Source organism: Dryobates pubescens, chromosome 9 (assembly GCF_014839835.1).
Source record: "Dryobates pubescens isolate bDryPub1 chromosome 9, bDryPub1.pri, whole genome shotgun sequence".
In the NCBI taxonomy this organism is placed as follows: domain Eukaryota; kingdom Metazoa; phylum Chordata; class Aves; order Piciformes; family Picidae; genus Dryobates; species Dryobates pubescens.
The window spans coordinates 19,329,915-19,356,902 of NC_071620.1; the positions used below are offsets into that span (position 1 = coordinate 19,329,915).

Consider the following 26,988-nt stretch of genomic DNA (forward strand, 5'->3'; position numbering starts at 1 on the left):
TGACAACCTCATTACTGGTTTAGCCCAAGCTGTATCCATAGGAAAGACTTGGGGGGTGCTGGACAGGAGCCAGCGATATGCACTTGAAGCACAGAAGGCCAATGTCATCCTGCACCAAAAGAAGCATGGCCAGCAGGCCATGATGTGATTCTGCTCTGGTGAGACCTCACCTGGAATACTCTGTCCAGCTCTGGGGCCCTCAATACAAGAGAGACAGGTCCAGAGAAGGGCCACAAAGATGATCAGAGGGCTGCAGCACCTCTGCTATGAAGACAGTCTGGGGGAATTGGGGCTGTTCAGCCTGGAGAAGAGGCGGCTCTGGAGAGACTTTATACCTACATTGCAGTATCTGAAGGGGACCTACAGGAAGGCTGGGGAAGGACTGCTTAGAAGGACTTGTAGAGGCAGGATGAGAGGCAAAGGTTTGAAACTGGGGAAAGGGAGATACAGGTTGGACATCAGGGGGAAGTTGTGCACAATGAGAGTGTGAAATCCTGGAACAGGTTGTCCAGGGATGTGATTGAGACCCCATTCCTGGAGGCATTCAAGATCAGACTTTCTGTGGCCATGGTCAGCCTGGTCTAGCTGGAGATGTTCCTGCTGACTGCAGGGGGGTTGGACAAGATGACCTTGAGGGTCCTTTCCAACCCAGTGCAATCTGTGAAGCTGTGAGACTCACCAAGAGACAAACAAATATCAACTTCTGCATCTGGAGATGCAGAAGATGTTGATGAAAAGGTACTGAACAGAATAAATTCACTTTTCTTTTGAAGAGCTACCAGCAAGCAGCCTTTCTGTACATGGTTATTTGGGGCCTGAAGTAGGCTTACAATGACTCTCCCAGGAAATGTGGCCTCCAAAACAAGGTATAACACCCAAGCTTAACACAGTGTAAATTAAGCAAAGGAAACAAACCCTTTTACATGTTTTTATTACAGAAAACAACAAAAACAAAAGCCAAAACCAGAAGGCTAACACTTGACTTAAAAAAAGCAGAATTATTCCATGAATTTAAAACTATTACAGTGAAGTTGCTTTAAGAAACCTTTAGAGACTGAAATAAAAAAAAAATGCCAGAGTTTCTCAGACAACTTTCTAAATTACGTGCATGACCACAGCAAACCCCTTCAATTTCTCATCACTTCTGACACCCACTCTATGACCTGTACACTTTTCCTCTCCCTGTGTCTCACTGAATAAAGCTAGGAGAAGGATTTGGTGAAAATGGCAGTACAGCTCATGTTTAATTTTCAACAGTTCAGTACACACCTGATTGATACTACACCTCAGAAGTGACTAAGACACATGCTCTCCTCCTAAGCCTAACAGTTATGTGTTACAGTTTGAACAGATCACACTGTGATCTGCTTCTTGCACAGTATTTAGCATATTCTGGTCCATAGCTCAGAAGATTTCTTAGCTACTACTGTTTATAAACAAACACTGACAAAAATAACCAAAAAATGAAGGCTCATAATTGAAACAGTTCTCAGCAATGAAGCAAAATTCAGATTTTTTTACTAAATACCATAAGAAGGAACAGAGGTGTTCCATTGACTTCAGTTTTTCTAAGTCAGAAGCTGCTTGTTTCCAGCCTGAGCCAAAATTAAAACTGGAGGAAAAGAGACAAATCAAAAAACATATTACTGCCTTAACAGTCCTACATTTTAACTATCAGCACCAAGTCCAAATTGCTACAGTCCAAATAAATTGACAGGCTTGGCACTGCTTATCCTTGAAGATTTTAACCCTGGACACAAATGAGTCCATTTCTCAGTCACAGGATTATATTAAAAGTGATTCAAATGATTAAAAAGGTAACAAAAATGCGTTTCACTGACCAATCTCTATGAATGTTCATATTCTGCTCCATTAACTCCCTCCTTCAGAGCGGGAAACAGTCTCAAAGAGAAGTCTCACCACCAGCTACCTTGAAGATCCATAACAACCTGAAGACTGTAAAACAAGTTTACCCCATTCAGAGAGCTTATCATTACAGTTAGGCAGAATAGCCAGAGACTGCTTCTAGTCACATCTTTATCAAGTTCTCCTGCAGATTCAGGAAACTGGTCACTTGTCATGGGTTGAATTGAATCTGCTGTTGATATTCAACCCCATGCTGCCATCACACCAGCTTCAAAATGAAAAGTGCTGGCTGGAGCAATGTATTACGGGGCTTGAAGTTCGATTGGAACATGAGATGCCTCCTCTTCCAGGTGCTGCTTCTGGTTCCTGGCTTTGGGGTAGTGGCTTTTTCTGCTGGGTCACAAGGGGTGGGTGGGAGGTCGCTCACTGCTGCTGCTGCTGCTGCTTTCTGCAAGCAGGCTAAGGTCACTGTGCATTTTATCTCATTTAATATTAAACTATTTTTATCTCAACCCAGAGGGGTTTTTGTGTGTGTTACTTTCCCTCACTTCTGTGTTAAACAGAAGGTTAACCCATTACAGCACTGTAAGATTGTTTAAGCACTTGCAAAACAATTTAACAGGCCATTGTGTTCTACAAGGTTTACAATGTAGTCTCCCAATATTTTTAGCTGCTAAAGAAACATTTTAGAATACAACTCCCTCATCTTACATCAAGTAAACTTTCCCAACTGCCACTAATTATATTATCTCATAAAAGAGTTCTCTAATTCATAATAATTTACATTGAACTTGAGAAAATAGAAAAGTTTGGGTGAGTTACTTGCTTTTTGTTTCAAAATAATGTGACTTCTTGGGAAACTAAATTGTCTTTAGCTATCAGGCTGTGAGAGACTTTGTCAGATCTCTTAATCTCTTAGTTTTCAGCCTTACTTTTGTGTGACGGTGTGTTTAGCTGAGCTGTATTAGTAGTAGCTCATCATTTACACTCAGGTCAAGTGACATTACCTTTATCTTGCTGTTCTGGAAATGACCAATTCAAAACTCTTCTGAAAAAAAAAAAAAAAGTGTAGAATTGTACCTGCAAAGGTCTTCAGTTAAAATTGCTCTTAGTTTATCTATTAAAGATAATTAAGAGAACATCCATGGGTTTGTTTTTTTTTCCCCCCTGTCAATTTCTGATAAAATGGGAATTACATGCAAGCCAAAACTACCGTAACGCAAACAAAAAGGTCCTTTTTTATGATGATCATCAACAAATGACTACCTTCAATAAATAAGTGTTTTTGGAAATCCTAGAGAACACTTGTGCTAAACAAGTTAGTCTTTTTTCTTTTCCATGAGGTCTTTCTGTTGAAGCTCATCATCTGAAAGTTCTGTGTCTCTTCCATTCTTTCCTTCTTCTTGTTCCTCCTCAGTGCCCTCGTCTGTGAGCTCCCGATCGCTGCTCTCCTTTTTAGCTGTCTCATTCTCCTCTACCCCTCCATCCGGATCAGCTGTGCAGATTCCATAACACATGATGCTGATCACCCCCAGGGGCAACCCAAAGAGAAAGCATCCCAGAAGTGGTGAACTCTTGAACACAGACTGTGGAAACACAAAATGTGAAGTAACAAAACACTTTGAGTGAATACGTAAAATTACCACAGTACTGCTCTTACTACTCTGTGTATTTATTCAGAAGCATCCTTAGGTTTTTGGAGGGGAAAATGTGGCATTGGAATAGTTAAATGTCAACATGGCAATTAATTTGTTGGATACTAAATGTATCCAATTAATGTTATTTTTTTTTAAGCTTTAGGACTAACTGTTCTAACTGTTAAAATAACACTTTGAAGTAATCAGTTTCATCTTTTATTTGTACCTCAGTGTCAAAACTTAGTCTGACCAAAAAGGGATCTGCGAAACACACTGTTATTAGCTTCCCACTGAAGAGTAGTTTAATGGCATAGGAGGAAGAACTAGGGGTCATCCTGCTGGAAGGCAGCTCCATGGAGAAAGACCTTGGAGTCGTAGCAGACAGTAAGTTATCCATGGGACAGTACTGTGCCCTTGTGGCCAAGAAGGCCAATGGCATCCTGGGGTGCATTAAGAAAAGTGGGAGGTCCTCCTTCCCATCTACTCTCCCTATTGAGACAACACCCCCAATACTGTATCCAGTTTGGGGCTCCCCAGTTCAAGAGACAGAAGAACAGTCCACTGGAAAGGTACAAGGATGATGAAGGGACTTCCAACAACTCTCCTGCAAAAAAACACTGAGAGACCTGGGGCTGTTTAGTCTGGAGAAGAGAAGGCTGAGAGGGGATCTTATGAATGTCTCTAAATGTCTGAGGGTGGGTGTCAAGATGGAGGTGCCAGGCTCTTTTTGGTGATGCCCAGTAATAGGACAAGGAACAGTGGGTATAAGGTTGAACACAGGGGGTTCCACCTCAACGTGAGGAGAAACTTTTTTACTATGAGGGTGACAGAGACCTGGAACAGGCTGCCCAGAGAGGTTGTGGAGTCTCCTATAGAGACTTTCAAGACCCATATGAATGCATTCCTGCATGACCAGCCCTAGGTGATCCTGCTTTGTCAGGGCAGTTGGACAAGATGATCTCTAAAGGTCCCTTAAATCTGTAACATTTTATGATTCTATGACTTTTGTTTTCAGAAACTGAAGGCTAAATGTTGCACTCTCATACAGAAATATTTGAGTTTCAATTTAAATTCACAGCAGAGTTTTTGCTTTGCTTGTGTAGAAGAAGGGAAGAAATGAATTTGTGTACCTCTTCCCAACAAAATTCTGTTAAGCACAATTAACCTGTAAGAAAGATGATAAAAGTATTTGCTTGAAAACAACACTAATTGTAATATTTAATCCTCTTTTGCTGCAGTTAGACTGAAGCCATAACATTGCTCAGAACATGAAAGAACGTGGGAAATGATGGCAAGAAGAGTCAAGGATGAGATGTTGAATTTGCATTATTCTACCCCTTAAAATATGTCAAATACAGAAAAAGAGTTTAAAAAAAAAAGAGATAAATTTATGTATGTTGAATAATTAGCACTATGGAATATATTATTGAATATTTTAATCAAGAAGTTCATTTAGCTTAAACCTAATCATATAGAGTTATAACACGTACACTCTATGCATAATATAAACAAACTTGCATCAATATATTTCTTAAAGCCTTTGCAAGTGAATACACCTTGATTGACAAGAGTATCATCTAATTGAATAAAAAATAAACTTTACCATTACAGTAGACTTTGCATCATAGATTACTCTCTTGATTCGTTGCAGGAGTCCATCACCACCCTGTGCCTGCAATTTCAAATGGAACCATGTCAAAACTGCTGACACTTTTCACTTATGATTCCAACAGTTCATTCTTCAGACCTTGCAACCTTAAGTCCCTTTAGAAGGAAATGAAAAGCAATTATTCTTGCATTTCATGCTGCCCAGACACTCCCAATTTCTCAAGTAAGGATAAGCATTTCAACAGTCTCATGCAAAATTATCTCACAATTGTTTGAAACCATCAGAGAAAACTAAACAGCAAACTGGCTAAATGGCTCTCCACTCTCAGACCACAGGACTAGTTGACAAAATCTACCAACTGTCCTGACTTAAGAACTATAAAACAGCATAGACCTTCTAAAATCCCCTGCAGCTGATGCACATCTATTTATGGACTATGACAGAAGCAACCAGGACAATCTAAGAACCAAGAAAGAAGAAGATATGAAAGTGTAACAAAGAAATCTTGTGACAAGCAATGACAGCCTAGACCTACATTGCCACCTAATGTAGCAGTCCTCAAAATAAACACTTGTCTCAAGTTGCCAGAGAAACAAATCTACATTTTGGAACTGAAATGATCAGCATTTGACCCTGACCAAATCTCCTCAAATTACACACACACAAAAAAGGTTACAAAGATGAAATAGACTCACGAAGAGCTACCTGTATTTACCTTACAGAAAATACCAAGAATGTCATGGTGAATAATCCAACACTTGCCAAGGAGGGTGGGGGACAGCGTTTCCTATCTCAGAAATTTCACTGTGGTCTAGAAAGTCTGCATCCTATTACTTGGCTACCAGCACATTTGAAGGCTGTCACTCCTGATTCATAATCACTTCCCCCATCCACACAACATAGTCTCCTGTCAAACTTAGAGCACACTGAGGAAATAAGGAAGCCTGAGTTTGTTTTGCCAACATTATAAAACACCTATCCGAGTGAACAATTCCAGGTGGATTTACTGACTTTGTTGGTTAAACAGAAGCCAGCTCCTTTTTAGTTTTACAGCAGAGACAGTGGTAAGCCTATGTCTGTCTGAAAAGCAAGTCTACCACTGGTTTTTAAATCATCAAGCTACCAGATTCATCAATTTATTACTCTATTAATTAAATTACCCAAAGAAAGGGTACTGTTCAATTATGTACTAGAAAGACAATTTTAAACAATGCATTTAAAGCAAACCAGGCCTCTGGCCAACCTGATCTAGTTGAGGATATCCCTGCTTACTGCAGAAGGGGCTGGACTAGATGACTTTTAGAAGTCTCTTCCAACCTAGACTATTCTAGAATTCTATAAATAAGAAGCTTTGTTTACCAGTGACACCAGTAAAAGGAAGATCAAGAAGTCAGCTAACATGCTTTAAACAACAACAACAAAAAGAACTTGGCTTTCTACAGGTTTCCCAGGGAGGTAGTTGAGGCCCCATCCCTGGACATATTCAAGGTCAGGCTTGACAAGGCTCTGAGAACCTGATCTAGTTGAGGATGTTCCTGCTCACTGCAGCGGGGTTGGACTAGATGACCTCTGGGGGTCCCTTCCAACCAAACCCATTTGATAATTGAGGTTTCACAGTCAGAACAGCAAGGAATGGCAAGAATTCATCATGACATATTCACTGACAGCACACAACACAGGCAGACAGGCAAGGCAGGAAGATAAATCACATGGCATACCAGTAACCACATCTAAGAAAAAAACAACAACAAACACAACCCATCAACCAACATACTTCAAGCCACAACAAAGACTTACTTCAGCAGTACCATCCAAGATATTGTTAATGAACTTAACCATGTCTTTTGTGTTCTCGATGTGTCTGTCTGGTAGAAAATACTGCTGATTGGAGGTATTCAAGACAACAATAGTAGGGATTGTCACCTCACTGGAAACAGAAAGCAGATGCATTACACATTTGAAGGACTATGGTGTAAAACATTGCAAAGACCTCCTACATAATTTTAAAAGGCATTCATTAAGCTTCACTCTTGTGTGTTTCTTATAGTACTTCCTTAAAGGCAAGAGGGAAGGGGAAAAGAATCACTTGAATGATACAAAAATGTTTCTCATTAATATTTTTTTCCTTCACCTCTGTGCCCGTGACACTATTGAAGCTTACTGCATTTCACATACCCACTGGTACCTTATGACTTCCCCATTAGTAAGAGATCACAGACAGTAACCTTGCATATGAAATGTACAAATGTGCATATGAAATATCTTTATCTTAATAAAGATAACACATGAAGTGTTTTAGTATGCAAAGGCAAAAATCATAATCAAAAAACTCAATCCCACACAGCCACAGTCTAACTGAAGGATCTGGAACTGTTGAAACCAGCCCAGAGGAGGACCATGAGGGTGATGCAAGGGCTGGAACACCTCTGCTATGAGGACAGGCTGAGGGAGCCAAGGTTATTCAGCCTGAAGAGAAGGCACCAGGGAGACCTTATAGCTACCTCTCAATACCTGAAGGGAACCTGCAGGAAGGCTGCAGAGGGATTTTTCATAATGGTGTCTAGTGACAGGTCAGGGGGAAACGGTTTGAAAGTAGGGTTAGGGAAAGTAGGGTTAGACTGGATCTTAGGAAGAAGTTCATCAGCACAAGGGTACTTTGCCTTGTAGAAACAGATAATTGTCATGTCTACTACAGGAATTAGAGTCAAGATCACAAGTGTACTTCTATCAGGAATTACTACTTCTATGTCCACAAATCCTACAATATTTTGTCCTTTGTGAAGAAACAGAATTCATTGCTATGTGCATCTAAGGAAAAAAGTCTTCAGCGACAGATTTCTCCCGATTCAGATGGCTTTTTCTATTTGCTCTTGCTGCCATCTAATGGACAACTTGAAGCACTTGCGGTGGGACTAGGCAAGGAGCCACGTGAAGGGAAACTACTTAGAACACTGAACATACCTAGCTGCTTTCCCCTTCTGCTGGAAATGTACACCGTTTAGAAAAGAATTTTGTGAATACTTCCACAACAATTTTCCATATATTACAAATTCTAAAATCAGGCATTTTTCAGATTAAGTTAAACAATCCAATTGAACAGATTTTGAGACTAGTGGCAGTTCTGTCTTCTTCCCCTTATTTTTTTGCCTCACAGGGACCCCTATCTCCCTCCTCTCCTTTGCACATCAGTTCTGGTACTCAGTAAAATAAACTAGAAGACATTTGAGGGTTTTGTAGCACCAGTAACATAAATTTCCTACTTGCCTAGCCAAAAAAGCAAACACTTTTCTACCATATAAACAGGCAGAAACATCTCAGCAGACAATCGGACATAAGAATTTGCACAGGAGAAGCAATTAACAAAGTGAAGAAGGTCTCACTTTTGGCAGCTATAATGCACTAGATCAATCACATCACTTAACTTCAACTGAGACACAGCTGGTTTTAGATTAATTGTATTCACGTGTTAATCGACAGACATGCCACAGAAATTCAGATCTTGTGCCTCTTGAGTCCCTGTGAAGCTCCTAGAATCTTCAAGAGCACAAATGTGATTTGTGCATGCCTTGATCGCCAAGAGAGGGGCTTGGAAAACTTACAGAGCTGGCATATTGACCTCTGCCTTTCCCTTCCTTCACTCAAAAGGCCAGAGAACAAGAAGTCAACTGTACATGCCAAGCAAATTAACACTCTAATTACACAGTTTTAGACAATGACCATTAAGGGCAAATGCCTTCTACTTCAAAATGTACGTATCAAGAGCAGCCAGCATCCTTCATTCATTTTATGCTGCTTCTCTGCATCAAGAATGAAATGTGCCTCTCCAGAAATAAGGATCATAAATAATGCATAACCATCACAGGATCACAGGATGTTAGGGGTTGGAAGGGACCTCCAGAGATCGAGTCCAACCCCCCTGCCAGAGCAGGACCATAGAATCTAGTGCAGGTCACACAGGGACACATCCAGATGGGTCTTCGAAGTCTCCAGAGAAGGAGACTCCACAACCTCTTTGGGAAGCCTGCTCCAATGCTCTGTGACCCTCACAGTGAAGAAGTTCCTCCTCATGTTGAGGTGGAACCTCCTGGGATGTAGTTTATATCTATTGCCCCTTGCCCTTGCCTTATTTACATACTTGTAATTTGCCTAATGCCCTGTAGATTTAACAAAGGAAAACACAAGACACAGTTCGAACAGAGCAGCTAATTTAACAAAGTAACCTAAAAGATAAGCTTTGTCAATCAGCATTATCACTAATCCAAACTTCTAAAATTCAATTATGCAGTTTAAATTAACAAACTTTCGCTATATTACATACTGGGAAGCTATTTTTTTAACCCATGAAAGACAGGAGTTCTTCATAATATTGTTTTCAATTAAATATAATTAACACCAAATACAACAGAAGAAAGAATATTCAAACAAGGATTTACTTACTCCATTAGTAAACTATTAATGTAATCATTTCCATCCATATGGCCAAACTGGAAATCCCTGTAAGAGAAGCAATGGATAAGAAAATTGAATACTGGTTTTCAGTAAAAGCTCTTCTTAAATACTTTTCCTGTAACTAAGCACATATTCAGCAATATAATTAAAACCCAGGCAGTCTACAAGACAGTCAGCATCCCAAAACACACTCCAGTTAATGGAATGGTCAGCATATGAATCAACAGGCACTGTAACATTTTTCATGAGGGGAAAAAACAAAAATTAGTGCTGTTTTAGGAAGGTTAATGCAGAAGTTAATTTATCATGGTACCATGCTGTGCCTACCTGTGAAAATTATCCCGATAATCTCTAGCAACTTCCTGAATAATAGATTTTAGTCTGGAGGGAAAAAACAGTTACACTGATAAACTGGGATAGTCTCTCTCAAAACACAAACAATAAACATTGGTATTTCCCCAGTAAGCAGCACACAGTAAATCATCAGCAACAAGCATTCCCTATTGCTTTAACAAAAACCACCTTGTTCATCTTGCTTGGTTTCTAAGGGTTGAAAGGCTATCTACTGGAGTCTCAATATGAGAAAAACACAGACACTCAGGCTGCTTCACTCCATCTACTGCCTCCAGAAAATGCAGCACTGTGACTCTGAAGAAAATCCAAAGTAGTTTGGGAAAAGAGCATACACAACACTTTAAATCCTTTCTTAGTCTATGTGTGCAGTCAGCAAGGGACAGGGGAAGATCTTCCTCTCAGTCTCTTCCACAAACTCCAACCCAACTGAAATGCCCCTCCTTAAGTTCCACAGACAACTAATATATAACCATCACTAAATTTGGTTTTTTTTAATGCAACTGAACTGAAGGACAGTCATTTATTTAAGCTTACTAAGCTTGCCTCAAAGTCATCAGAACTCCATTGCTCATCTGTGTTTCAAAGGTGACACAGCAGCTTTAGAAAGCTATGCAATCACTGCTTGCTCCTGGGACCTCATTACCAAATGGCAGAGGAGCAATACAGGAGCTCCCACCACCTTGTTGAACTTGCAGTGTGCTACAACAGAGCCACAGGCTGAACTCAAAAGTTAGAGAACACCCATAAGTTAAAGCTATTCATTTAACTTCAAGTTCTCTATGTCATACCAGCAAACTTCTCCCACAGTGTGACCAATACTCAATTCTGTACCTGGTATGCTCCACTGAAGAGTTTTTATCATCAATGACTGCAATAGCCACAAGTTTTCCTAAAATAAGGAATAAAATACTTGAAACCATTTAAAAAGAAACATGCGTTTTCAGATGGAAAATATTCCAACCTAGAAGATGAGATCACCTCCAGAGACAGGACTTGGTTTTCAGCATAAACCAACCTCAATGCCAAATAGTCTCTTCTAGATGAAATTTTGTTTTTTTAAAGCTAGTGAGGTTCACTGCCACACCATGAACATTCTGTGAAAAGTCTATGTTTAGAAAGAAGTTAAAAGGAAAAAAAAACATGTTAATTCTCTACTCAAGCAGCACGGGTTGGAATGGACCTTAGCTAATTCCAGCCTCTCTGCCATGGGCAGGGACATCTTCAACTAGACCAGGTTGCTTGAAGCCCCAGCTACCTGGTCAACTTGCATATACATAAAAATGAAGCTGTGGAAACCTTTATTACAGAATAGCAATTAGAGTCTGATTCTAAAATATTGAATCAGTACTGTACGGATTCAGTTACCGTTATTTTTCACACTATTGGTAATTTGTAGTATTATGCTTATGGGGAAAAAAACAACAAGGAAAATATACTGGCAGAGCCCAGAATTTATTCCATCAGAAAAAACTTCTTTCACAAATCTTTGTCAGAGTTGCTTAAAGAGCAACTACCAGAACACATTGATCTTTTCAGAATTCACTTTGTGAGGTTTTTCTAATGAAAAGGAAAAAAAAACAAAACAAAGCCTCCTAAGGTGAGCCAAATGTTTAGAAAGCTGGTCAAAGATTCTCCAGAGGAAGCAGTTCTTGTTAGGAAAGCAGATCTGTTAAGAGTGTAGTCACCAGCTGGACAAGTTAAAGCCCCCAGAATGCCAAGGAGTTTTAAGTCTCTCCAGATGCCATGATTTCGCTCAAAACCCTCCCCACCAAGCCACTCTATTGCTCAATGCCTACCCATCACCACACTACAGGAAGCACTTCCCTCCAAAAGAGAACCTCACTTTTGTTCAAGTAACACTGAAGAGTTTTGAGGCCAAGAATATTCCCAGGCTTTCTTATGAACAGCAATAGCCTCCCTGTCCTGCTCCTTCCATACCTCATTTCCCACTTTTTCCCTATTTCCTTCCATACTCTAAGACACTACCTAGTGAATACATTAAAAGACAGCTACCTTTAAGACTGGATGAGAACATGCAGATAAATTACAGATACTGTGTATTTATACATAAAGCTCTCAGAAATAAGTGTTGACTTTTGTTTACTAAAGTCACAAAGGTAACCTGAGTAATTGTTAAGACAAAAACCTATCAGGAAGAGATATGCTATATTTACACAATTTGTAACAGCACTTCTATTTTTGAAATGTAGGGAGTAACAAAATTAGTTTCACAAACATGTTAAGTACCTAGATGCTTCAGAACCTTTAAAATTGAAAACTTAATGCTGCATTAAATACAAACTTCTTTCTTTTGAAATGGAATGCAGAGTGCAGAGTGCAGACAGTGATTGCCCATTGGAATGGGCTGCCCAGGGAGGTGGTGGAGTCACCATCACTGGAGGTATTCAGGAGGAGACTTGATAGGGTGCTTGGTTGCATGGTTTAGTTGATTAGGTGGGCTGGATGATAGGTTGGACGTGATGATCTTAAAGGTCTCTTCCAACCTGGTCTATTCTATTCTATTCTATTCTATTCTATTCTATTCTATTCTATTCTATTCTATTCTATTCTATTCTATAAGCTACCCTGGCCTGGAAAAATCAACACTTAGAGCATTTCTTTGCCTTGGCTGCAAAGTTCTCATTTGCCTTGCAAAAACCTTTTACTAGAGAAAAGCTGAAGTATTTCAGAGCAGGTCCCCTTTGGTATATACTCTTCTGTCTTCCTTACCAGATCTACTTTAAAGATACCTGAATCCATTAGATACAAGACATAAACCCATCCGTACTTGATACTTCCCAATTCCCTATAGCACTCCAAGAGTTAATATGTAATTTATGCTCTTAAATTAAAAGCCTACTATTTTGTTTGTGTGTGAGTATTGCAGGTTTAGACATACTAATTTTTTTGTTGAGGAAAGGACTAATGTAGGCTTTGGATGAAGCCTCTACTCAATACAGCAGGTCTCACCAACATAAAAAAGAGATTTGCACTATCGATTTTAACTCTAAAAAATTTTTGAGGTTTAAATAATTCATTCTTAGTGCTCTTCAATTTTCACTACCACTAAGAACAAGAGATGCCAAAGACTTTAGTGGTAGCAGCATCTCACCTGTATCTCCAAGTTCATAAAGTGTAAAGCCATCCACGTTAAGATAACCTTGAAATCTTTCTCTGTTTATCCAGGATGACAAATCACCATCTTCATACTCTGAAAAAAAAAAAAAGGAAAATGTATTAATTTTTTTTGTTGTTCTTGTAAAGTGGGAAATTAAATTTATTTCAGTACTATAAAGGTGCATTTTTTCCCACCACACACAGAGAAAATACCATCACTTTTACTTCAGTATTGCTAAAAACAAACCCTTCTCAAATGCATTTTGTTTCTGAAGAACTAATTAGTTCTTTTTCTTCTCCTTTATGAAAAAGCTGTTATTGATCATAAAATTGGGAAATTTCCCAGCAGCCCAAAATAACCTTCATAAAAAAAAAAGATCCTACAACTGCTCCAGTTTTTCCACACATACTTCAAACCTCTTCAACCAATATTCACTTTTACTTACCATCATAAACAAAGTAAGTTCCATCTTTGAAGACCACAACAGCAGGCAATTCAGGCAATGTCACATACTAAAGAGGTGGTTTCAATTAGTCCATGGAAGATTAAAAGGTTTTTAAAGAAACAAACAATATTAAAATGTGGAAATGTAGTCCATGAGGAAAATCAAAGTACATTTAAATTTTTTGTTTCTTTCCTGTTGTTATTTTTATTTATTTTCTGTTATTTACTAAAATAAATTTAGCAGCCTCCACATATAAAAATGTAACACAACATAAATGTATTTGGAGATCTTATCACTGCTTATAAGTATCTAAAAGGTGGATGTCATTATGTACAGCTTCAGTGAACCTGTTTTAGCTAGGGAGTTGGAGTAGGTGATATTCAGTGGTCCCTTCTACCCCTGCTATTCTGTGATTCTGTATTTTTCAGAGAGAGGTGTCACAAGGTGTTAACAGAGCAGGACTTTTACTGGTATCTTCAGTGGCATGAAGAGTATTTTATTGTTTGGACAAGAACTTTAGATAGGAGACCATAACTTGAGGTTTTTATCAATCATGCTCTCTGCTTCCAATTTGTGCTGTTGTCAGCCTACCTGTCATACTCTTACTTCTACTTAATAGGCAGTCAATATTGTAGAGTAAAATAGCGACATTGTCAATATGTCCCACTAAATATGGGCTATTTTCTGTGGTTCAGACTGATGGCAATATAAAGACACAGATTCAGCAGAGGGTTGGAAATGGCTCTAACTGAAGCAGACAGAACAATGAATGACTGTATTACCACCCTAAGCATGGTATTCAGGATGGTCAGCAACATACTCAAAAAAACCCCAATACAAGGTGTAGAGTCCACTGGAAAGCTACAAGGATGATGAGAGGACTTGAACAACTCTCCTGTGAAAAAAGACCTGAGGCCCCTGGGCCTGTTTAGCCTGGAGAAGGCTGAGAGGGGATCTTATGAATGTCTCTAAATACCTGACAGATAGGTGTCAAGATGAAGGTGTCAAGCTCTTTTCAATGATGCTCACTAATAGGACAAGGAACAATGGGTATAAGCTGGAACACAGGAGGTTCCACCTCAACATGAGCAGAAACTTCTTTACTGTGAAGGTGACAAACACTTAGAACAGGCTGCCCAGAATGGTTGTGGAGTCTCCTTCTCTGGAGACTTCCCAAACCTGTCTGGATGCTTTCCTGTGTGACCTGCCCTAGGTGATCCTGAGGGTTGGATTCAATCTCTGGAGGTCCCATCCCACCCCTAACATTCTGTGATTTTATGTTTTCAGTAAACTTCTACAGAAGAAATATTGCATCTGCTCCTAACTGCTTGCTACCATTCTAAGATAAAATTCTAACAGCATTTATGGCTAAGAAAGGACTGTATCATGAGCACTTTTCCAAATGGCATGCCTTCTGCAATCATTCTGCATTACCCCCCTTGGAAACAAATGTAAAAGCAGTAGACTTGTAATCAAACAATGAACTCTCTCACTTACCCAAAACACAGTTTTGTATCTTTGAAGGGCAAATTGTCTACATACAGCTTATGCTCTACAAAGCTTATGACTGACAAAAGATGCCTGAAACTTGGAACAAGATTACCTAAGGTGACAAAACAAAGTCTAACAGTGGCTACTGTTTCCAAAGCCTGGTTACAACTAGCAACCGGTGATTCCATAACATTTTTGCTTCTCTCCATAGAATATTGCGTATCATCAGTATTTCAATTTAAGTGGTATTAGAGGGAAAATTTATCTGGTGTGAAAAACTGCTTGCTGCTTACATTAGTGTGATCGAAGAATCTCAGAGGGTTCTAGCCTCCTTGCATTGCACCAGTGAACAGTACTTTTGCTCAGCTGGGGCTCAAGTGCAAAAGGCAATACTTGAATTGAGGTAGCTTTTGATACAAGGTTTCTGGAAATCTAACAATGCACTACTTATAATGAAGCCACTTCCAGTTAATGAGATTGGAGAATGTAGGTGCCTAAAAAAAATATTATGCTAGTTCTCACCTAAACTAATTTCAAAGTCATGCATTATCAGGCTTGGAGTAGACTTTTATCTGCCCCACTTGGAGATAACAATAAATGAAAACAAATGAAAAAAACACCAACCTCACTTGATTTTGCTTCAACATGTCAGCAACAACTCCTGGGCTAATAATAGCAGTAGCAACTTTTTTCATCCTTGTGACTAACTGTAAATAATTTCCTTGTTACCAATAAGATACACATGGGGATTCTGCAGCCAGTAAATTGGATCATTTGATCCCTGAGCAGACTAATGTTTTGATCAGCTGTACTGCATGCGGTAAAAACAACTTATTCTCTGATCATCCCTGTAACAGTGGTAGTCCATGTCACAGACCCCCAAACTAATTAGTGAAAGGGCTGTCAGGATCAACAAGAGCTCTTGTACTTTTGTCCAAGTATCTGCCTTTGTGAGCAGGTTAACACTGAGTTCTGCTCAATGTTATTTACATGACTGAACAAGTAATTTGGACAAAGGAAAGCAACGCCAGACTAAAGCTTAGTTTACATTCTCCCCATACAAACAAAAAATCAAATGTTTCTTAGTCTGAAATTTGTCTGAAATTTATCAAAGCCATCTCTCTGCCATCAAACCAGCAAAACTACAGGCATGAGGAGAACTATTGCTTCTCTGTGGAAATAGTAGGAACTGATGCAGCTTACCTCAGGCAGCACGTTTTCTGAGGCAGAAAAAAAGTATGTATAAACTATTAGTTCTGAAGCAACATCAATGTATTTTTCCTGCAAAAACAAACATAATGTTTTTTAATTTCTGAACTTTTTCTGTGCTTCAAAAGGAAGTTCTGTGCCATATCCTATCTTTAAAGAGCAATTACGAAATATGGTTATGACACAAGATTGCAAAATCACTTAAATAAACATTTAAAAGGATGAGAATTTATTACAAGCATGCACTTCAGTCTTTTAGAAGATGCTTTAAACTACATCTGTGAATAGGCACAAGAAGTCATTTTATTTAATTAAGCTTCCAACCTTTAAAGGAGATTCACCACCAACGTACACAAAAAGTACACGATGTCTCTTCTGCACGTGCTCAAATATATGCTGGCTAGGAAGTGGCCTGATAAGAGGTCTGGGGGGAGGGAAAAAAAACCAGAAATAATCTTACTTTCTGCAAGCTGCAAAGCCCAACCAAATAAAAATCCCCAAGACCATGTCCTATGGCTTGTTTTGTTCTGTTTTCAAAAGCTAAATTCTCCAATCCAAATTTATTTATAATGCTTTATTTTATTATTTCAGTTTCAACTAAAACCAAAATCCCTAAAAATCCTTCCAAAATAATGTTCCTCAAATAGCACATTTACAGTTGAAAATAGTGTTTTAGTACAAAATGTTGCTGTGAGGCAAACATGCATGGCATTTACTGGTCACAGAATCAAAGACTGAGTTGAGCTGGAAGGGACCTTAAAGATCATCTAGTCCAACGCTCCTGCCATAAGCAGGGACACCTTTCATTACATCAGGCTGCTGTGGTGGTTTTAGGCTATGCCTTTAAAATTTAGTTACAGATTCTGAACAGAAAAGTAGAAAAATATAAATAAATCACTATCAGGTGTAAAAAGGAAAATAAAAGATTATTCTAAACAAATTCATTGGGTAAATATCTGGAATAAGAGGAGCTGTCCCATAACAATTCTTCCTATTTTCCCTTCTCTTCTGATCTGGGCTGTTTTTGCTTTGCTCAGAGAGATAAGGTGCTTTGGCTGACCTTGGCTAAGTCTAATTCACTGCTTCTCTCTCAGCTCTTCTTTCTCTTGGGACAGGGGGTAGGGAAGCAGTGGAATGGCTTTCCTGGTCTCTTTGACCAGGGGGGTTTTCGTGTTGTTTGCTAATTGTAAATATCTGTATAACATTGTAAATCCTGTATATTTTGTACATATTCATTGCATTCCATTGTAGAGTGCAGATTTTGCTTGTAAATACAGCTTTGTTTGCTTCTGAGTTGGTCTGTTCTTGTTAATGCTGAGGGGAAACTTCAACCCACCACAGCCGCTCAAAGCATAAAGTCAAAGATTCATAGATTCATAGTATGGTTAGGGTTAGAAGGGACCTTGAGATCATCTAGTTCCAACCCTGCTGCCATGGACAGGGACACCTTCCAGTAGATCAGGTTGCTCAAGGCCTCATCTAACCTGGCCTTGAACATCTCCAGGGAGGGAGCATCCACCCTCACTGCCAAGACTATTTTCCAGGCTAAATCTGCCCTCCTCAAGCTTCAATCCATTCCCTCTTATCCAATCACTACAAGCCCTTGTAAAAATTCCCTTCACAGCTTTCTTGTAAACCCCCTTCAGTACTGGAAGGCTGCTCTATGGTCTCCCCAGAGACCTCCCTTCTCCATGCTGAACAACCCCAACTCTCTCAGAGCCTGTCCCAATAGGAAAGGTTCAAGTCAGCTTTGAGCACTTCCAGCAATGGGGTATCTACAACATCTTTTTTAAATAGGTTGAATTTATGGCCCAAAATCCTAACAGAAGTTTCAAGTCACCAGAACCAGTCTCTCAGCAGCATACTCACCCTGCCACTCTATTAGCAAATTCAATTATATCATCTTTGGTTCTAGGTCCTCTATAGTTGTATGCCAAGTCACCTTTTAAGCTAGAGAAGACAAAAAAAAAAAAAAGAGAGTAGGATTGAAATCAGCCTTCACATGTCTTAAAGTTACCTTTCAGCACATGATAAGCAAGGTAATTTTTTTTAATACTCAGATAAAATAAATGGTCAACAAAATAGAAAAGTCAGTAATGCAATACAATGCAGTTACAGAGTGAAAACTTACAGTTTAATTGTTGGATAGCCTCGCACTCCAAATTCAGATGCAATACCTGAAAGAAATGTGCAAATGCCAAAGTGAACCAAAACTTTTGTTGCTCTCCTACCTTCATCTTTAAGCATAGTTTACTATTCAAACCATACAAATAAATCAAAAACCTACCACTTAGGTCTGTATGAATTATTTCACTTGCTTTCAAGAAGCTGCTGTTTATGAAGCTGTAACACTAAATTTTAGACTTCTTTCAGATGCACTGCAGAGTCCCAGCACAGACTCTCAAGTCATTAAATGGTGTGAGAATCCTCTAAGTAGACATCTTTGGCCAGTCTTCACCAAAAGTTATTATATATTTAATATGCACATACAACTGTCTGAAAACATCAGAGGCAGGAATTAAGCATCATGGATGTAGAGTTGTAAATACTCATGTTTAAAAGAAGTGACTGGAATGGCAGAGATCCTCCAAATCTATTCCAAATTTTGAAGTTACCTTGTTGCATGATCTTATTTTTACTTACCTTTAATAAGTAGTACCAATAAACACCTTTAAGATGAAACATGAGGCCGAATTCATGTGGTTTTACAGAAAAAGCTGCATACAGTAAACTGGTGTTTGAGACAAGATCATTTTGATCTCAAAAGACAAAACTCTTGATATATTTTTTTAATATATTTTTTTTTTTATATATATCCACACACATATATTTATATGTGTATATATGTAAATAAAGAAAAGTGCAGAAAATTGGAATATCACTTGAAAAAATACCCTAATATTTTATGCAATTATAACAACCCTGGATAATCAAATTTAATGGACGTTAACTAAAAACACTACATGTGTCAACAGAGTTTTATTACATATCTCGCTTGAACCCCACTGCTCCCTATGTCTTCCCCTTTAAATATTCTCCTGGTTCAATGTAGATTTAAGTGAAATGACAACAAGCAAGCTGCTAAAACTAAGAAAATATTGCTAAGCAGACAACAAGCCTCTCATGTCTATCCAAATCACTGCTCTTATCTAAAGTTTTGGAGCTTCTCTGAAAAGGTCAGTACATATGAAAGGCATAATCAAAAAAGGAAAGTGTTAAAATAGCTGACATTGGTTCTTCAAGAAGAGATTTACAGAGAGAAATTTCCTCAACACCAATGTAATGACTTCCAGTTATTTCAGCAGGCTTTTGGTGCAACATCTCAAGAACTGACTACCTGAAAAGAACAGCAAGAGTACAAAAGAGTACAAGCACTTGTCCAAGAGTAATACAAGGAACCAAAAATTGGATGCTGTCAAGAGATGCACCACATAGAGATGTTTGTATAATGGCACTCTAAGAAGCAGATCAAAAGCCAATCTTTGAAAAGCTTTTACCTTCCATTTGTCAGGAAGAATTCCTTACACAAGCAGACACAAGTGTGATTAAAAACCCCACATATTACAGCATGTTGTCACTTGCAAAAGAAAAATATCAGGAAATTGTTCTCCAGTGACAATCACTGTTTGCTTTCACTTGCTATGATACAGAACAGAAGATGATTTAATGGAAACAAAAAAGAGAACAGTTTCAAAATAGAGGCTATCACAAAATTACCGCTAAACAAATCACACTTACTAGAAAAAGAAGTTGCATCCATCTTCCCAACTTTTACTGGAGAGCCCATGCGTTCCATTTCCACACCCACTTCATTCCACACAGGCTCTAGTTTCTTGCAGTGGCCACACCAAGGTGCATAAAACTGAGAAGTGAATGTATTTGATTAAAAAAGTAAATAAATAAACAAAACACAAGAAAAGAGAAGCTAATGAAGAGAAATAATTCAGAGAATTTGATTCTATGATTAGTCCACAAACAGGTTAACAAAGCCTATTTCCCACTTGTAGTGCTCCTTAAGTCTGAATAAAACTGCAAGTTAATTACAATGCTGGAGTGACAAAGACCTTTTGTAATTTGGTGTTATTTTAAACAAGAAAGCACAAACCTGGAAAGAATTCATTCAGCTTCTGCATTAGAATACAATTTCTTATTTTAAAAAGCCCACACAAACAAAAAACCCCAAACCAACCAAACCCAAACAAATAAACACAAAAAAACCACAAACAATCCCCCCCAAAATAATGTATTTTTAAAATAATAAAAAAAAATATTAAAAAAATTAAAATAAAACTTCAAAAAACCCCACACTTTGGGAGTCTTTCTTTCTTTTTTTGGAAGTGGAAAGATCAGGTAGTCAACCTACCCAGAAGTATGAATTTATCAGCAAATAGGGAAGCACTACTCTTTTGAATAAAGGAGAATCTAGACACATGTATACTTTCCCTAGATGCCCTATAGGAGTTCAGTTCTTCAGCAACTACATTCATACAAGCACACTCTAAAACTGATCTCCTCTTCTCAGGGCCAAGCAGAACTGAGAGATTTCATTTCAGCTTTCTGCCTATGTCTTGCTAAAACACCTCAGTGACACAATATGGAAGGTACCAATATTTTAGTATAACAAACTCAGGTCACAACTGGACAAAGGTGGATTTTCTTTTCCTATGCATTACTGATCAATTCTGAATCTGATGATATAGTTTTCCTCACCCAAAAATCTTAAATCTGAATTACACAATTTAAGAATTACAGTTCATATTTGGGTGGGCATTCCCAAATATGTTCAATCTGTTTAATAATTCCTTGCCTCTGAAATAAGGAGCACTGAATATTTACAAGTATGTTAGAAAAGCAAGAGAAGCCTCTCACACATTTCATGTTGTAGTGCTAAATGTGTAGTACACAAATTAGCTGGGGTAACTAGAGAATGGAGCTACCAAAATTGTGAACAGAGGTTATCACCTCCTGGCTGGGTTAGGTAATCTGCTATTCTTGTTTAAGGACTGTAAAATATAGGATGAAGTCTGTCTGGATCCAACAGTCTAATTCCTGGTCCATCCTGAACAATACAGACTTATCCATCCTGTCAGAACAATTACTGTCAAGTAATTTTGCTGCACCACATACAAACAATTTTCCAAATGATGAGGCAACCTTACTGCAGAGCGTAGCCCTGCTAACACTTTGTGTCTGGAATTCCACTACCAGGTCTTTCCTTATATACTCACATCTACGAGCCAAATATCATCTTTACGGTTTTCTTTAAACCTAGGAGAGGGGAGAAAACATTAAATCAGTGTAATGCATCTGAAAATAAATACAGGAAGTGCACGTGTGAAACAAGCAAAGTCTGCAGTTAAGCTGGTATAAAACTACTGATACAAGAAATGTTTGCCTCAAGAGCAGGAGACAAAGGAAATCATTATTTCTCAGTATTAAGATTTCAGTATTAAGATTACACAGTTGTACCAATTGGGTTTCATTAACTGTTTACCAACACAAAATAAAACCAATAATAAAAAAAAAAATAGGAGGAAAATAGTTAGGATTTGTAATCCAAAGGGAAGAAGTATTTTGCAGCAGTTTTAGTCATACAAAATTCTTTTTTGTTCACTGTTTAGAAAATGTTTCATTTTGATAGGTTTACATACAGAGACATTATTAGAGCACAGGTTTACGCTGTTCACTTGAACACAGGCTAACCAAATGATCTTTAATGTTAACATGCAAAGCAAATTTAGTTCAACCCTTTTCAGCATTCTCTACTAAAGGCGTTATTAATTTGTGTTTTACCAAAGGTGCATCCATGAGAGCAACTTATTGAAATAAAAATGTGTAAGTTAGTAATAAAAACCAGAGACACAGACATACTACCAAATATGCAATGCTAGACAAATGACATCTTAATGAACTGACTATTAATATATTAATTATGTCACTAAATGCGAAGTTGTGATAGTTTGAGGCTGTGCCTTTAAGGACAAACACTGCTGGAACACACTGGCTAATGTTTTCGGTACTAGAACCAAAACATTCTGATATTCTAAACGAATTTCATTGGTGGATAAACAAAAATTCAGCTTTAGATTGTGAAGCAGTTGGAAATTTTTTTTTTGTCAGTTCAGTTCGGTTTGGGAGTTGGGGGAGTTGGAGGTTTCAGCCTGTTCTCCCTGCCTGCTGCTTCTGCGAACTGCTGGAGTTGGCCTTCGGATAAGCAAAAACTAATCCTGCATGGGCTTTTGAAGCTTACTAACAACTCTTTTCCTTAGTAACTTGCCTTTCTCTCTCTCTAACCCCTTTTTGGGGAAAAAGGGAGGTAGGGGGGGGGAGAGAAGTCCTCTAACCCTAATATAGAACATGATTAATCCAAGTTCCTTAGTACATCTTGAAATGTTCATACATTTCAGTGAACTGTTGTCACTACAAGACCATAGAAATAATTGCACTATTTAACTATTTCTCTGATGAGAAAGAAATAAGCCAGAATTTTAATGTAAGGTTTGGGTTTGTACTAGATGGGCTTCATAATAGTGACTACACTGGGAGTAATGCCACATGATGTAATACATCTACATTCATGATGTAATACATCTAAAATACATTCTACAACATTCTTACTTTAACATTTTTATGTTGATAAGAGATTAATACATATAAATATTACAGTGTGTGAGGTACACTCTAAATTAAGATACAATTAATAGAAGTTATAGCCCAAGTCCATGGGACCAGATGGGATCCATCCTAGGGTGCTGAGAGAGCTGGCAGATGAGCTGGCCAAGCCACTCTCCATCATTTCTCAACAGTCCTGGCACACTGGAGAGGTCCCAGATGACTGGAAGCTGGCCAATGTGATGCCCATCCACAAGAAGAGCCAGAAGGAGGAACCAGGGAATTACAGACCTGTCAGCCTGACCTCAGTGCCAGGCAAGATTATGAAACAGGTCATCTTGAGTGCATCCTGCACTTACAGGATGGCCAAGGGATCACAAACTGCTGACCAAACTGTCAGCTCGTGGCTTGGACAGCAGCACTCTGTGTTGGGTTAGGAACTGGCTGGAGGGCCGAGCCCAGAGAGTGGTGGTGAATGGTGCCACATCCAGCTGGCAGCCGGTCACTAGTGGCATCCCCAGGGGATCAGTGCTGGGCCCCATCCTGTTCAGTATCTTTACTGATGATCTGGATAAGGGGATTGAGTCCATAATCAGAAAATTTGCAGATGACACCAAGCTGGGGGCAGGTGTTGATCTGTTACGAGGGTAGGAGAGCTCTGCACAGGGACTTTGACAGGCTGGACAGATGGACAAAGTCTAATGGCAGGAGATTTAACACATCTAAGTGCCGGGTTCTACACATTGGCCACACCTTGAGTACTGTGTCCAGTTCTGGACCCCTCAGTTTAGGAAAGATGTTGACTTGCTGGAACGTGTCCCAATCATGCTTTGATTCTATGATTTTATTTAAAGTTGAACAGATGTGTAATAGTCCATAATGGTCTTGTAGAAACACTAATAATGGTTTAGTATTTGAAAGAAACAAATAGAATCACAGAATCATAGAAACATAGAAAGTTATGGGTTGAAAAGGACCCCTAGAGTTCATCCAGTCCAACCACCCTGCCCAAGAAGTATCAACTAAGGCAGTGCACAAAGGAATACATGTAGGCAGGTTTGGAAAGCCTCCAGAGGAGACTCCACAACTTCTCTGGGCAGCCTGCTCCAGGGCCCTGTTACCTTCACAGTAAAGAAGTTTTTCATCATGTTGAGATGGAGCTTCCTGTGTTACAGCTTATATCCGTTGTTCCTTCTCCTGTTACTGGGCACCATCAAAAAGAGCCTGGCACCTTCATCTTGACACCTACCCCTCAGATATTTACAGCCATGAATAAGATCCTTTGTGAGCCTTCTTCTGACTAAACAGCCCCAGTTTTCTCAGTCCTCCTTCATAGAAGAGATGTTCAAGCATCTCTTGAGAGCTCTAATGAAGCTCCAGCTAACTTCCAATTAAAATGTCACATAATTAGTTATGACGCAAGAGGCAGAAAGCAGCTACTGAATCAGAAGATCAGAAGATCCCAGTCCATGATGCAGTTTAAGAGTATATCACTTTTGGTGTGTAAAAGAACTCACAATGAAACATTCTCCTCCCCCAGCCACTGAGAAGCACTGAGAAAGGTAGACTGAAATCTTAAAAACCCAGCAGACATCAAAGAAAAGTGGAAAAGAAACACCTGGAGGCAGAACATTCCAGTGGGAATTAATAACTCTGGCCTGAAATGTTTTAAGGAACACTGTAGTTCTTACAATGATAAATTGCGAGTTGTACCAGTTGTTTAAAAGCAACTATTTAATCAGTTTCCACAGAAACCAAAATCTGAAGTGTGACAAGAGGAACAACTATCTCAACTCATTCTGGTTTAGGTAATGCCAATGATTAAATTAGACAATATTAAGGAAGCTCAACATACTGTTGAAGAAAAACAGAAGTCTTTGTACAAATGGGTATTTAAATATTTAGGAAGAAGTTCTTCACAGAACGAGTGATTTGCCATTGGAATGGGCTGCCCAGGGAGGTGGTGGAGTCACCATCACTGGAGGTGTTTAAGAGGGGACTGGATAAGGCACTTGGTGCCATGGTTTAGTTGATTAGTTGATTAGATGGTGTTGGGTGATAGGTTGGACTTGATGATCTCAAAGGTCTTTTCCAACCTGGTGAATTCTATTTGATTCGATTCGATTGGATTCTATATGGTGGAAAGATGATAAAGGTGTTACAAATCCTTGGATGAGATTTGTTTCCAACACATGACCTCTCAACATTTGGCACTACATGATCAAATGTTGGCTCAACCTCCACTTAATCCATGCACCCCACAATCATTAACAGTTAAAGGAAACCAGCATGAAAACTATGGCAACTAAGGTTACAATTCCAAGGGCCTTAAAACAATTCCGCTGCTGTTTCTATTTCTCCATGTCTCCCATCTCATCCACCTCCCACTGGGTCCATTCATTTTATTCACTTCAGACCTTGAAAGGATGAGGCACGCTTCCAAAACAAGGTCTGAAAAACAAGTTCAGGCAGTTCCTGTGCTTGTTGCTTTTTCACAATGCTTTAAACAGCAGTCATAGATGCTGATGTACGTCTTTTGTAGCCCTTCCACACATTCCCATTCTCACCCCCATAATTCCAGTGCACCTCATTCAACCCTATGATTATTTGTTCCAGATAAATAAGCGGTATGGTTAAAAAAGTGAGTGGTTTTCTGACTTTACCTCTGTGGTACAATCTGTCATGATTTGAACCATCATGAAAATACCACTTTTCACTTTTAAACCAGGCAACCATCTAAAGCCACCTTCTCCTCCACTACCAGCTAGTATTTTCTAAACCTTCTATTTAAATTCTAATAACCATGTTGCTTTGTAGTACCGTAGATCAACCTGCTGAACTGAAAAAAAAAGTCATTTCAAGAAAGCTATTTTTTTCTCTTGGGAACAGTAAGTACGTAACCATCAAACTGGTACAGCAAGGAACCACACAAGCAAAGACACAACCAAGTTAAGGGCAGGACTACCTATTTCGACATCTTCAGTCTGCAGGCCAAATCTGTCATAAGAGCAGATTTGTACACGGGAATGTAACTGGCACTTCAAGCAGCCATGAACTAGTCATGCAGGCCTCCTCTTTCTTGTTTCTGGCCATGCATGAATGAATTTATTCTCCAAGCACCTTGTGGCAGCTACGCAGCAAACTCTAATGAAGAATTTGGTTAAATGCAACCAGCTTTCCTTTGGGGAAGGCATTAGACCAGCAATATACTTACCAAAAAGAAAGAGCAAAGAAGCCTGAGCACGCTTTAGCAACAGCAGCCATAATAAGAGTGAAAGAAAAACTTTTTTAAAAAATGGCAAAATTGAAGTGTTCCTCAGCTTCATTAATTGCACCTACTTAATGCAGGCCACAACCTTTCTGCCATTCCCGTTACGGCAAATGTATCCTTGACAGCCACATGCTGCACGAAGCTGTCAGTCTGGGGTCAGACACATTCCCCCCAACCCCGCAAAAAGACAATATTCAATCAATAAAGCAGAACATCTCAATACTTACGACTCATCTAGATCGACCACAAAACCCGCACCTGATGCCACCACATGTGCAAGCACTGGGAGGTAAGGAAAAGTGTACCGTGAGCGACGTCCACACCACGCCGGGGCCGCTCACCCACGCCAGCTGACAGCCTCACGGCCTGCGCGCCCCCTCCCCTCACCCTTCAATGGTCTCCCGCAGCCACCAGCCTCCCCCGCTGCCCCGCAGCTCTCCCGGCCGCGCAGCGGCCCTTCTCCCGCCTCCAAAGCCCCGCGATCTTTCCTGATCGCCCACAGCCCCTAGCCTGGCAGGGCTAGCAGTTACCTGCCGCCCAGAGGAACCACCGCTGTGGCTGCCGCCCGCCCGCCGCTGCCATGTTGACAGAAGCCCCGGCGCGTCCGGAAGGGGAAGCGCCGCGCCGCGGTGCCGACCTTTCCGCAGTGCGCAGGCGCGGTGCCTCGGGGCTCCGGGAGGTGTTAGCGGTGGCTGGGAGGTACGCTAGAGTACGAGGAGGCTGCGGTTCTGCTTGGGGGGTCTAAAGGCAGCTATGCTTCCTCCGTCCCACTCACCGAGTCCCGAGTCTCCGCGCCGTCGAAAGGAGTCTTTAGAGCTGGGGAGCGGTTGTGACACCCTGCCTTTGTGATGGGACCCCAGTGGTTTATAGAGTTTGGGCTGGCCAAACTCCCTCAGTAAAGTCGATGCTCTGATTTCTAGGACAGTG

General features: G+C 39.6%; 1 protein-coding gene across 2 annotated transcripts; it reads right to left on the minus strand.

The window, feature by feature from the left end:
- Window positions 1-920: 920 nt before the first annotated feature.
- Window positions 921-26,709, minus strand: TMX3 (thioredoxin related transmembrane protein 3). Of its 2 annotated transcripts, XM_054164095.1 has the most exons (16): window positions 26,592-26,709; window positions 26,289-26,343; window positions 21,407-21,446; window positions 19,917-20,040; window positions 18,310-18,355; window positions 18,048-18,128; window positions 16,503-16,602; window positions 16,173-16,250; window positions 13,479-13,545; window positions 13,028-13,126; window positions 10,747-10,804; window positions 9,889-9,942; window positions 9,550-9,606; window positions 6,910-7,039; window positions 5,107-5,175; window positions 921-3,452 (listed from the first exon to the last, which is right to left on the minus strand). In XM_054164095.1, the coding sequence occupies exons 1-16, from the start codon at window positions 26,641-26,643 to the stop codon at window positions 3,186-3,188; spliced, it is 1,377 nt and encodes a 458-aa protein (XP_054020070.1). In that variant the 5' UTR covers window positions 26,644-26,709; the 3' UTR covers window positions 921-3,185. The 2 variants fall into 2 exon arrangements, with proteins under 2 accessions (XP_054020070.1, XP_054020069.1); XM_054164094.1 differs by lacking the exon at window positions 921-3,452 and having other exon boundaries at window positions 5,152-5,267; window positions 26,592-26,689.
- Window positions 26,710-26,988: the final 279 nt, after the last annotated feature.

Coding starts and splice junctions, on each gene's coding strand:
- TMX3 (XM_054164095.1), bottom strand. CDS start 26,643: ATGGCAGCGGCGGGCGGGCGGCAGCCACAGCGGTGGTTCCTCTGGGCG. Junction 21,447..26,288: donor GTGGTCGATCTAGATGAGTC/GTAAGTATTGAG, acceptor CCCCTCTCCTAG/GTTTAAAGAAAACCGTAAAG. Junction 13,546..16,172: donor CAGAAAACGTGCTGCCTGAG/GTAAGCTGCATC, acceptor CCACCTCTTTAG/TATGTGACATTGCCTGAATT.